We start from the raw sequence: 13,279 nt of genomic DNA, 5'->3' as shown, positions 1-13,279 counted from the left end.
AAAGCAGGGAGAAGCCTCTGTGGGGCCTCTCTAGGAATCTCCTGGGAGGAAACAGGGCCGGAAAAGGTGGGGAGAAGCCTCTGTGGGACCTCTCTAGGAATCACCTGAGAGGAAACATGGCCGGAAAGGCAGGCAGAAGTTCTGTGGGGCCTCTCTAGGAATCTCCCGAGAGGAAACAGAGCCTCCACCCTCCCTGTGGTCTCCCCAATCGCACACATTATTTGCTTTTACATTGATTCCTATGGGAAAAGTTGCTTCTTCTTACACACTTTTCTACTTACGAACCTGGTCACGGAACGAATTAACTTCTTAAGTAGAGGTACCACTGTACTACTATTTCATTTGGAATACTGTGTTCAGTTCTGGAGACCCCACATACAAAAAGATATTGACAAAATTGAACGGGTCCAAAGACGGGCTACAAGAATGGTGGAAGGTCTTAAACATAAAATGTATCAGGAAAGACTTAATGAACTCAATCTGTATAGTTTGGAGGACAGAAGGAAAAGGGGGGACATGATCGAAACATTTAAATATGTCAAAGGGTGAAATAAGGTTTAGGAGGGAAGTGTTTTTAATAGGAAAGTGAACACAAGAACAAGGGGACACAATCTGAAGTTAGTTGGGGGAAAGATCAAAAGCAATGTGAGAAAATATTATTTTACTGAAAGAGTAGTAGATCCTTGGAACAAACTTCCAGCAGACGTGGTAGATAAATCCACAGTAACTGAATTTAAACATGCCTGGGATAAACATATATCCATTGTAAGATAAAATACAGGAAATAGTATAAGGGCAGACTAGATGGACCATGAGGTCTGTTTCTGCCGTCAGTCTTCTATGTTTCTATATTTCTAAGAATTCAAAAATTGTCCACTCTCCTTTTCATCCTCCACCCACCAAGAACTTCATCCATTTTTTTCCCTATGACAATACTTTGTGCTGCTCCTTCTTTATATGATATCACATAACATGACTTCACTGCTCTGTGATGTCACAGGGTGGCCTTATCCTTGGGTCTCCAAATCCTGTAGCTTTTGGCACCTATTGTGATGTCATTGCTTAAGCAGCTATCAGATTCTAGGAGGCTGTTGCCAGAGATTCATTCTACTTTTTCAGCAGGTTAGAGTAGAAAGGCTAAAGTATTTGTAATACAGTAGCGAGAGGGGCGGAGAGCCAAAAGCTGGGTTCCAGTTCTGTAGCTTTAAATAAAAAGTCAACCTCAAGAAAGACCAGTTGACAGTAAGTGTCCGAGAAGTTCCTGTAGATCAGCCAAAAAAATTCTTCTATCTCTGGTGGGTTTTATAAATCGCTACTGGAAGTTAGCCAAGGAGTGAAGTGGAATCTGACCTGAATTTCGGGAGCCAGGGAGTGCATAAGTCTAGTTTTCTCCTAAGAAACAAAAACAAATGCTTTTCTTTGGGAAGTGCAAATCAAGATATCCTGGTTTATTTCTAAAGCCAAATATCTTCTGTTGATTAGATGCCATTATATGCTGGGAAGACTTCCCAGATATAAGCAACTGAGATTCAAAATATTAGAGATGAGTTGCTGCAGTCTCCTGTTGAAGCCATATGAAGAGAAGCTGTAAAAAGCAAAACAGAAACACAATACAATCAAGCGAATATTTTCCCTTTGGACATTTGGATCGAAAGCTGGAAAAGTTTACCTATTTCTAAAAGTCTGTGAAATCCACAACCTTTAGCAAGCTGGTGAGGACGCCAGCGTTATAAAACCGAAATCAGCTGGTACCTTTCGGTACCACTCTTAAGCGATAAGGAGTCCAACCCGTAGAAGCACCATCTCCCCTGAGTGGCGATGAAATGTTCTTTGCAATTTAGCCTGGTGTGCACTTTGGTTTGCTTGCTGCCTTCCGCGGTCTCCAAGGACTGCGTCTTCTGTGAAATCACGTCCTCCACAGTCTGTCCAGGCCTCAGGATGAGCTGCGGTGAAGACGAAGACTGCTTTGTGGGCGAAGGGGTTGCCTTGGGGGTTTCAGACATCCTGAACAAGGGGTGTACCCCTTCTATCGACTGTGGCAAAGAACAACCTGTGGCCCACATGGGCGTCACCTACAGCTTGGTCACCAATTGCTGTAAGGGAGATTTGTGCAATGGGGCCCACTCTCTGAGAAGCCCTCCTCTTTTACTTCTGTTTGCCCTCATCGGCCTCCTGGTTTTATAAAAGTTTAAGGCAATAAAATAATTGGGATATTTTTGGGATGTTAAATCTTTGCCTCTGTGATGTGAAAAATGTCTATATTCTGGCACTGGGTGAAGGCTAAAGGTGGTCCTTAGCTTATAGAAACATAGAAGATTGACGGCAGAAAAAGACCTCATGGTCTATCTAGTCTGTATTTTATCTTAGGATGAATATATGTTTATCCCAGGCATGTTTCAATTCAGTTACTGTATACTGGCTACCTTTGAAAAATGTTCGGAAACTTCAGATCGTGCAGAATGCGGCGAGAGCCATCGTGGGGCTTCCCAGATTCGCCCACGTTTCTACTACATCTACTGCATTGGCTGCTGATCAATTTCCGGTCACAATTCAAAGTGTTGGTTATGACCTTTAAAGCCTTACATGGCGTTGGACCAGAGTGCCTCCTGAATCGCCTGCTACCGCGCGAATCTCAGCAACTGATAAGGTCCCACAGAATTGGCCTTCTCCGGGTCCCATCGACTAAACAATGTTGTTTGGCAGGCCCCAGGGGAAGAGCCTTCTCTGTGGCGGTCCCGGCCCTCTGGAATCAACTGGCCTCGGAGATTATAACTGCCCCACCCTCCTTGTCTTTCGTAAACTACTCAAGACCTACCTATACCGCCAGGCATGGGGGAGTTGAGACACCTTTCCCCCAGGCTTTTTTATATTTTATGTTTGGTATGTATGTGTTGTTTGGTTTTTAAATATGATAGGGTTTTATATGCTTTTTTAATATTAGATTTGTTTCGCTATAATATTGTTTTTTATTATTGTTGTGAGCCGCCCCGAGACTTCGGAGAGAGGCAGCATACAAATCTAATAAATTATTATTATTATTATTATTATTATTATTATTAGTAGTAGTAGTAGTAGTAGTAGTAGTAGTAGTAGTAGTATTTACCAACCACATCTGCTGGAAGTTTGTTCCAAGCATCTACTACTCTTTCAGTCAAATAATATTTTCTCATATTGCTTTTGATCTTTCCCCCAACTAACTTCAGATTATGTCCCCTTGTTCTTGTGTTCACTTTCCTATTAAAAACACTTCCCTCCTGAACCTTATTTAACCCTTTTAACATATTTCAATGTTTCGATCATGTCCCCCCTTTTCCTTCTGTCCTCCAGACTATACAGATTGAGTTCATGAAGTCTTTCCTGATACGTTTTATGCTTAAGACCTTCCACCATTCTTGTAGCCCGTCTTTGGACCCGTTCAATTTTGTCAATATCTTTTTGTAGGTGAGGTCTCCAGAACTGAACACAGTATTCCACTTATAACTTTAATGGAACCTCTCCATTACAATAGTTAAATCACAATGGTTGTAAAGTTCTTCAGGTGATTTACCTAATGTTGCCACTTTTTTTGCGAACCTACATGATTAAGTGAATCCGTGGTCATTAAGTGAATGATACGGTAGTTAAGCCAACTCATTGTTCACTATGGGATATTTTTGGCTAGAAACTGGAAGTAAACACTGACTTTTGCCCAAAACACCATGAATTGTGTCCATGTGACTGTGGCACACTGCAGTAAATGTGGGCTGGCTGCCAAGTGCCCAAAAGGCTGTCATATGATTAGCTGCCATCAGAACTGAGTCATAAATAACTTTTTTTTGGGTGGTGGAGCTGTTGTAACTCTGAATGGTGGATAAGTGATCAGTGATAAGTCAAGGACTGCTTGCAATTCCATTTGTGTCACAGCTTCTTTTACAGTTGTAGTTGTAGGTAGCAATGTTATGCTCAGGAGGTGAACAAAGAGGGGGAGAAGGGGTAAGAAAAGCTGTGGATCTCTACCCAGAGATTTCTTGCTCTTTACTCCTAGCTTGGCCTCTAAATAGTAAGTGGAAAATCCAGTAATAAAGATTGGGGCAGGAGTTTGGAGTGAAGCTACCATTCCCCAGCCACATGATTGCATTTTGGACGCTTGGTAAGCAGCACTCATTACGGCCATTTGCAGTGTCCCACAGAACCAATGGCTCAATGCACATCTATCTATGTGCATTGAAATATATACTTATGGGCCTCCAAAGCTGTTGTGGTTAGCTTTGCCCCAGCTCCCGCCCCAAGGAATGTGGAGGTAGATGTGGGGAAGACATCCATATGCCGCAGGCCTGTTTTGCTCCCAGTGGAATCTGCCGACAAAGTCTCCTCTGACCAAGGAGGCAAGAGTGACACGGAGGAGGGGAGTTTTGCAAACAGCCCAGGAGGAGATCAATCATCTGTATCATCCTTGGATTCTGAACAAGAATTAATGACACATCCATGCATGTGTAGAGTGATGCATAGGAAGCAACAACTGAAGGATTGTTACAAGAGAAAATGAGGCCACCTGTGGTTGGGTGGGGCTCCAGTAATTAGTGCTCCTGCTATAAATAGCAGCGTGTGGGTTTGGCTGTTGTGGAAGATTATGTGATCGTTGTGTTTCAGGACTGCCTTGCTGACTCCGGCCTTTGTTGTTGATTTTTCACGACTTTGAAACCAAAGCAGAGCAAAGTGTGTGGGTGTTTCACTTCGTGGAAGAAGCAGGGCTGTGACTTTTCTTCACAGCTGCAAGCTAAGTACTTAATGACTGATTAAGAAACTTGTACAAACTACCAGGTTGTTTTGGGATGAGTGCTCTTTGCAATACAAAAAGAGTGCTTAGTTTGTTTTGAATTTTGTGATAAAGGACATTGTTTTGAATTTTCAAACGTGTGTGTGTCTGAAATTTGTACCCTTGAATTTTCGGGAGGCATATACCAGAGAGCCTGGCATAACAAATGCTAGAGCACCTCTTGATGAACCATCCAACAATGGAGCTTTCAGAAATAACAGAATAATGGAGTTGGAAGAGACCTTAGGTTTCTTCTGGTCCAACCCTCTGCTCAAGCTATAGACCAGTGATGGCGAACCTATGGCACAGGTGCCACAGATGACATACAGAGCCATATCTACTGGCACGCGAGCCGTTGCCCTACCTCAGCTCCAACATGCATGTATGTGCTGGCCAGTTAATTTTTGGTTTGCACAGAGGCTCTGGGAGGGTGTTTTTGACTTCCAGAGAGCCTCCGGGAGGATGGGGGAGGGCATTTTTACCCTCCCCTCGGTCCAGGGAAGCCTTTGGAGCCCGGGGAAGGCAAAACACGATCCTACTGGACCCACCAGAAGCTGGGAAACACTCCATTTCCAGCCTCCAGAAGGCCTCTGGGGGACAGGGGAAGCTGTTTTCGCTCCTCTCTAGGCATTGAATTATGGGTGTGGGCACTCACGCATGTATGATAGCGGACATCCACCCTCTTTTGGCACCTGGGGGGAAAAAGGTTCGCCATCACTGCTATAGACCCTGTACCATTTCAGACCAGTGGTTGTCCAATTTTTCTTCAAAGTCTCCAGTGATGGAGCGCACACAAATTCTGGAGTCCAGCCATTCCACTGGTCAATTGTTCTATTAGCTAAGAGGGTTTATCTTTATAGGTGGGTTTGCTGTACTGATGGAAACAGCACATTCAAGGCGCTAAAAGAAAACCCAGGAATACTCTCATAACACAATTCATTCAGAATATGTAGATTCCTTGTCCTCTGAGTCCATTAACACATCACATTTTGTTCCTTGTGGTGGTTGCAGCAGATTGCTGTGTGGAACACTGCCACCCTGCTGTCTCCCAAGTTCAGGCACAATTTCTCCTCATTGCTTTTCGATAGCAGTGAATCATGCAGACCAGCTTGCAATAATCCCAGTGCTCTGCTTCTTCAAATTTGGGCCATAAATTTCTCCTGTGGTCAATCAGTCAGTGCATTTATTGCTGTTTCAGATTAGAGGCTTGGATTTCATCATATGGATGCTGGTGATCTTCTGGTTGTCTGCATTTTGATAAACAGAAAATGGTCCATCTTAGGGACATCAGGTTAGGCATTTGGAATGGGAACTGTGATTAATTTGAATTGCTTTGGATATAAACAATAGGCAGCTGCGGAATATAGGAAATTTGTTTTATTTATTAATTTATTTATTAATCAGATTTGTATGCCGCCCCTCTCCGCAGACTCGGGGCGGCTCACAGCAATCGCCATACAATGTAAACAAATCCAATATTTAAATTAATTTTAAAACACCACAAGTTAAAACCAGTCATACACACTAGCATACCATACATAAATTTTATAAGCCTAGGGGGAAGGAACATGTCAATTCCCCCATGCATGACGACAGAGGTGGGTTTTAAGGAGCTTACGAAAGGCTAGGAGGGTGGGGGCAACTCTGATATCTGGGGGGAGTTGATTCCAAAGGGTCGGGGCCGCCACAGAGAAGGTTCTTCCCCTGGGTCCCGCCAAACGACATTGTTTAGTTGACGGGACCCGGAGAAGGCCAACTCTGTGGGACCTAACTGGTCGCTGGGATTCGTGCGGCAGAAGGCGGTCCCGGAGATATTCTGGTCCGGTGCCATGAATAAATTATTTATTCTCCACATAGTCTTCCAATTATTCTCAGCGACAATGACTTCCTGTCGTTTCATCTCTGTTTCCTGGATCTTTTCATGTGGATGCATCAAAACTGAACAGGGCACATAGAATTATAGGGTTGAAAGAAATCTTGAAGGTCTTGTAGTAGTCCAACCCTACATGAGCATGTAGAAAAGGGATTTCCTACTTCCGCAATTCAGAATGTGATTCTATGTGATTTAATTCAGGGGAAGGGTGTTTTTTTTATTAAGAAGAATGAAATTATTTAATTGTGATAACAATACATTAAAGGGGCATTTTAATTTTATTGGGATTACCCACAAAAAGGAAGACAGATGCAATCATTTCAGTTTCTTTGTGGATGGGAGGCAAAATAGAATTTATCCGTATGTAGACCTGTACAATATCAGAGATATGGTTCTATAGCTGGTTTCACACAGTGAAGGGCTGCAAAAATTTTTACTACCGCACTGTGGGTGTGGTTTATTTTGTGGGGGTGGCTTGCTGGCCATGTGACCAGGTGGGAGTGGCTTGACAATCATGTGATTAGGGGGGTGGCTTAAGGGTCATGTGACTGGCTTATATGCGGCCAACTTGACGTCACTCACTTCAAGGGTTTGGGTTAGGATGCCTGGCCTCTCCTTGCCTCAAAGAGATACAATTTCCCTATCTGTTTACTATTACTGAACATTCAAAATATACTATTTTATTCTATGTATATATGCCATAGGTGTACATACATATTACACACAGGCACACAAAAATATACATTACTATATAAACTGTATGTGTATGTACACAGAGAGAGACACACACACACACAGCTCTTCTAAAATTATACACATTCAACCTTATTTACTGTGATAGGAAAAACATACCCAGAGCCCAGAAGGGGAAAAAAGAAAAGAAAAAAATCAAAATTTTTCTACAGGTTCTGCGTACCTGACCATACCCATAGGAGCCCATCACTGGTTTCACAGAGTTGTACAATAACCTTCAACAAACTCCCCCATGATTTCTTCACCCAGTCTCCTTGATTGCACAAATCAGCTACGTTACACTGGTCTGGAAGGCCATGAATCACCTTCTGATCTGTAAACACTTCTGCAGCTTAGTCAATTAATTTTCAACTCAGGTCTCGCTCCAGAAGATATGGTTGCAAAGTGTCACAGAGTTTCCTCTGGAGATACAGAGAGGTCAATTCTCACTGCTGTGGGAATGCTCTTTGTCTCTTTTCCTGGCGCCCCCTCCTTCTGCTTTTCTCCACATCTTTTTTAAAAAAAATAAATTTTATTAATTTTAATAATAATAACAGATACACACCACACAAGACATGCACAGTGATGCGTGCTCCCACATCATTCATTCGGACCCCTCCACCAAAATGAGGGTATACTTTATTTATTTGTTTGTTTGTTTGTTTGTTTGTTTGTTTGTCAAACAAGTATACAGCAGTCCCTCGCTATACCGCGCTTCACCTACTGCGGCTTCACTTCATCACGGGTTTTCAAGAAATATTAATGAGAAAAATCATTCGCGGATCTTCGCTGGTTCGCGGGTTTCTGAGGAAGTCGATCGGCAGATTTAAACAGCCCGCCGAACTCGATCGGCAGGTTTTTCAAAAAAAATATATCTAAAATTGTAAATACTGTATTTAAATACTGTATCTAAAATAAATACTGTGTGGGAAGGGTTTATAAACACTTAAAACAATGAAAACTTACCAAACAATTACAATATAAATACTTAAATAAATACTATCAGTCGATAAATTCCCCATCGCAGATTTCACCTATCGCGGCCGGGTCTGGAACGTAACACCAGCGATAGGTGAGGGACTGCTGTACTGTAGTATTATAGTACATAATAACGTAACATAATATAAGTAGAACGTAGTAATAGAAAGGATAATAAGACAGTAGGACAGGGACATTAGGCACATAAGTGCACTTTTGCACGCCCCTTACACACCTCTTAGAAAAAGGGAGAGGTCAATTGTAGATAATATAAGGTTGAAGATTTTTGGGTTGGGGGAAGCAACAACAGAGTCAGGTAATGAGTTCCAGGTGATTCCAGTTTCTTCTTTACAACTTGGTCTCGAATTCTACTAACCATTAAATCTCTAACCCTGTCCCTTTTCTCTCCGTCTTGAGAGTGGCTCTGCCGCATACCCCATGAGTATTGTATCGGCAGTTCTGTGTTAGCAAAAACGTCAGAAGAGAAGGATTTAGGGGTAGGAAAGATTTCATGAACTCAATCTGTATAGTCTGGAGCAGTGTTTCCCAACCTTGGCAACTTGAAGATATTTGGACTTCAACTCCCAGAATTCCCCAGCCAGCGACTGCTGAAGTTCAAAAATCTTCAAGTTGCCAAGGTTAGGAAACACAGGTCTGGAGGACAGAAAGGAAAGGGGGGACATGATCGAAACATTTAAATATGTTAAAGGGTTAAATAAAGTTCAGGAGGGAAGTGCTTTTAATAGGAAAATGCACACAAGAACAAGGGAGCACAATCTGAGGTTAGTTGGGGGAAAGATCAGAAGCAACGTGAGAAAATATTATTTTACTGAAAGAGTAGTAGATGCTTGGAACAAACTTCCAACGGAGGTGGTTGGTAAATCCGCAGTAACTGAATTTAAACATGCCTGGGATAAGCATATATCCATACTAAGATAAAATACAGGAAATAGTATAAGGGCAGACTAGATGGACCATGAGGCCTTTTTCTGCCGTTAATCTTCTATGTTTCTATTCATCGGCATTTTGGTTTCTTTTTTCAATGCTGATGAAACGAATGTGGCAAAATTGAGAAGAAGGAGTGGGGAAAGGCTTGCTGTCATTTTGTAAGTCCTTCTCAGGGTCACTGTCGGGTCTCCAAGAACCAAGAAAGACACGTTGAGATTCTCAGAGTGGTTTCTTTTTTTGTTCCTCGCCTAAAGACCGGAAGTGCAGACTATTTGCATCATAAAACACAGAGCTAGTTTGGCCTAGTGCATTGATGGCGAGCCTTTTTTGGTCCGCGTGCCAAAAGGGCTTTGTGTGGGTATCTAGCATGCGTGCACATGCTCACACCCCTCCCCTCCCCCCCTGCACTGCCCCTCCCCTGCACAAATACACAGGCCTTTCTGAAGCCTGATCGGCAGTGGTGGGTTCATACCAGTGTGGTCCAGAGACGTTCACTAGTGTGAACTCAGTGACTTTTCCCAATTTTATTTCTGGCATCTCCATGTCAGAAGAAAAGAAGCCCTCCTGCGCCCCCCACCCCTCACAATACTGACCTTTATTCTTCATCCAAAGCACAGCTGAGGGCTTCTTCCACACAGAGATGCCGGGGCGGGGCGGGGGGGGATAGCCAAAAATCAGGGGATTCATACCGGTGCAGATCTCCAGATTTCCACCACTGGGGGAAAAATGCCTAAACCAGCAAACCGGAAGTGGTTTTCAGAACTTCTGGTTTATCCATTGGGGGATTTTTTAGCCTCTGGGGCTTCAGGGGAGCTTCCCTAAAATGTCCAGAGGATGAAACTGCCTTTCCAAAGGCAGAAAATCAGCTGGTGTGCTGGGGCTGAAACATAGAAAAATCTTACATTTATTTATTTATTTTGTCCAATACACAATAATACACAATGAAGGTTTTAGAGGATATAGTAGAGAAGAAATACGAGATATAGGAGAGAAAATAGGACAGGGGATGGAAGGCACTCTGGTGCACTTATGCATGCCCCTTACTGACCTCTTAGGAATCTGGAGCGGTCAACCGTGGATAATGTTGGGGGTTAGGGGATGATACTACAGAGTCCAGTAATGAGTTCCACGCTTCGACGACCCAATTACTAAAGTCGTATGTTTTACAGTCAAGTTTGGAGTGGTTAATATTAAGCTTGAATCTGTTGCGTGCTCTTGTGTTGTTGTGGTTGAAGCTGAAGTAGTCTTTGGCAGGCAGGACATTGCAGCATATGATCTTGTGGGCAATACATAGATCATGTTTAAGGTGTCGTAGTTCTAAGCTTTCAAACCCAGGATTGTAAGTCCAGTTTCGTAGGGTATTCTGTTACAGGTAGAGGAGTGAAGGGCTCTTCTGGTGAAGTATCTTTGGACATTTTTGAGGGTGTTAATGTCAGAAATGAGGTATGGGTTCCAAACAGATGAGCTCCAATATAGCTCCGTGTGCCACCCGTGGCACGCATGCCATAGGTTCGCCATCATAGGTTTAGTGGTTTAGCTTTCAGTCTAAAAACCAGGGGACTGTGAGTTCTAGTACCACTTTAGGCATGAAACCTGGCTGGATGAATTTAGGCCAGTCACCCTATTTCAGCCCAACTCACCCCAAAGAGTTGTTGTTGTGAGGAAAATAGGAGCAAGGCATATTAGATATACAGTATTCACAACCTTGAGCGATTTATGACAATAATAAAAAGATATAAATAAAATAACTATTAGGGAGGATCTGTCTTTATCCTTTTTCTAAACCAGGGATCCCCAACCTTTTGGATCTCAGGGACCACCAAGGTCATACTTTTAAATCCCATGGACCACCAAATTCATAATTTGAAGTCCTACAGACCATAAATATGATTTTTTTTAAAGGTAAATACATCTGTAAAATAATTATCAAAGAACTTCAATTTTATTAATATGAAATCCACCTATTTAACATAACAAAATTATAAATGCTTATTGAATTATAACAAAATCTATAAAAGCTTATTTAATCACAAAATCTTTAAAGGCTGTTTAATTGTAACAAAATTATTAAAGGTAGTGTAATTATTACAAAATGATTGAAACTTATTTGATGAATGGCTTGCTGATGTTGTTGGGAAAGTCAGTCCCATATTCCAGAGCTGTAACTGTAGTCCCTTCCCTCCTCTCCCTTCCCCTCCCTTCTCTTCCCCTTTCCTTTCTTTTCTTCCACCGCTGCCTCCCTCACTTTCTAGGGCCTGTTACCCTCCACCTCCCTCCCTGCAACCTTCAGACAGGGGATATAGGATGAGCCTGGACCGCCCTGCTCGACTTACCATCCCCAAATTCCACCTACCACGAGACCCCCCCATCCTACATGACACTTGTACCTCCATCGCATCCCTCAGCATTGTCTCCAAGGGGAAAAAAAGTCTTGTGAGTTCAATAAAACTAGATTGAACTCAGGAGACATTTCTTTTAGAACAGATTGCCCTGGATACAATTCTGAGGAATGCGATGGAGGTACAAGTGTCAGGTAGGACATAGAAAGATAGAAGATTGATGGCAGAAAAAGGCCTCACGGTCCATCTAGTCTGCCCTTATACTATTTCCTGTATTTTATCTTAGGATGGCTCTATGTTTATCCCAGGCAAATTCAATTCCTGTGGATTTACCAACCACATCTGCTGGAAGTTTGTTCCAAGCTTCTACTGCTCTTTCAGTAAAATAATATTTTCTCACGTTGCTTCTGATCTTTCCCGCAACTAACCTCAGATTGTGCCCCCTTGTTCTTGTGTTCACTTTCCTATTAAAAACACTTTCCCCTGAACCTTATTTAACCCTTTAACGTATTTAAATGTTTTAATCATGTCCCCCCCTTTCCCTTCTGTCCTCCAGACTATACAGATTGAGTTCATGAAGTCTTTCCTGATAAATTTTATGCTTAAGACCTTCCACCATTTTTAGCCCGTTTTTGGACTCCCTCAATTTTATCAATATCTTTTTGTAGGTCTCCAGAACTGAACACGGTATGCCCAAGGTGGTCTCACCAGCGCTCTATACAGCCTGGCTGCCCTTCTGCACTCTCACGGCCTAGCCCCCCTCCTACACCCCCCAGAAATAAGCCATCCCCAATAATAAGGCCAGCGGCATTTTGGGGAGGGGGTCAAAAATATAAGCCCCTGTCTTATTTTGGGGAAAACCCAGGTAGAAGAAATTCAGTTGTGAAATATAAAATTCAGTTGGGGTAGTGAACATGTGATTAGCCATGCCTTCAAGTGGAATTCTACATATACGATCGTCGCTTCTTCTGAAATAAATTTATTTGCTCTGAAATAAATAAGTTTTATTTCTCAGGAACCGACGATCGTATATGCAGAATTCATATTTGCACATTCAGCTCATTATGGGTCTCAAAATGGGTGAGCAGTGTGGTCGGGCGGTAGGAAAAGCAAGTAGGATGCTTGGCTGCATAGCTAGAGGTATAACTAGCAGGAAGAGGGAGATTGTGATCCCCTTATATAGAGCGCTGGTGAGACCACATTTGGAGTACTGTGTTCAGTTCTGGAGACCTCACCTACAAAAAGATATTGACAAAATTGAACGGGTCCAAAGACGGGCTACAAGAATGGTGGAAGGTCTTAAGTATAAAACGTATCAGGAAAGACTTAATGAACTCAATCTGTATAGTCTGGAAGACAGAAGGAAAAGGGGGGACATGATCGAAACATTTAAATATGTTAAAGGGTTAAATAGGGTTCAGGAGGGAAGTGTTTTTAATAGGAAAGTGAACACAAGAACAAGGGGACACAATCTGAAGTTAGTTGGGGGAAAGATCAAAGGCAACATGAAAAAATATTATTTTACTGAAAGAGTAGTAGATCCTTGGAACAAACTTCCAGCAGACGTGGTTGGTAAATCCACAGTAACTGAATTTAAACATGTCTGGGATAAAC

At 42.5% G+C, this 13,279-nt stretch overlaps 2 protein-coding genes across 6 annotated transcripts in view; both read left to right on the top strand.

Annotated features, from left to right (window-relative positions):
• Window positions 1–13,279, top strand: part of FAM83E (family with sequence similarity 83 member E) — a 66,298-nt gene that overhangs the window by 22,694 nt on the left and 30,325 nt on the right. The window lies entirely within an intron of this gene.
• SPACA4 (sperm acrosome associated 4) lies at window positions 1,819–2,308 on the top strand. The gene has a single exon (XM_070727925.1). The coding sequence runs from the start codon at window positions 1,819–1,821 to the stop codon at window positions 2,182–2,184; it is 366 nt and encodes a 121-aa protein (XP_070584026.1). The 3' UTR covers window positions 2,185–2,308.

Source organism: Erythrolamprus reginae, chromosome Z (assembly GCF_031021105.1).
Source record: "Erythrolamprus reginae isolate rEryReg1 chromosome Z, rEryReg1.hap1, whole genome shotgun sequence".
In the NCBI taxonomy this organism is placed as follows: domain Eukaryota; kingdom Metazoa; phylum Chordata; class Lepidosauria; order Squamata; family Dipsadidae; genus Erythrolamprus; species Erythrolamprus reginae.
This window is presented reverse-complemented; position numbering and strand designations above follow the sequence as displayed.

What these genes read in the sequence shown, in the direction of transcription:
- SPACA4 (XM_070727925.1), top strand. Translation starts at nt 1,819, where the DNA reads ATGAAATGTTCTTTGCAATTTAGCCTGGTGTGCACTTTGGTTTGCTTG.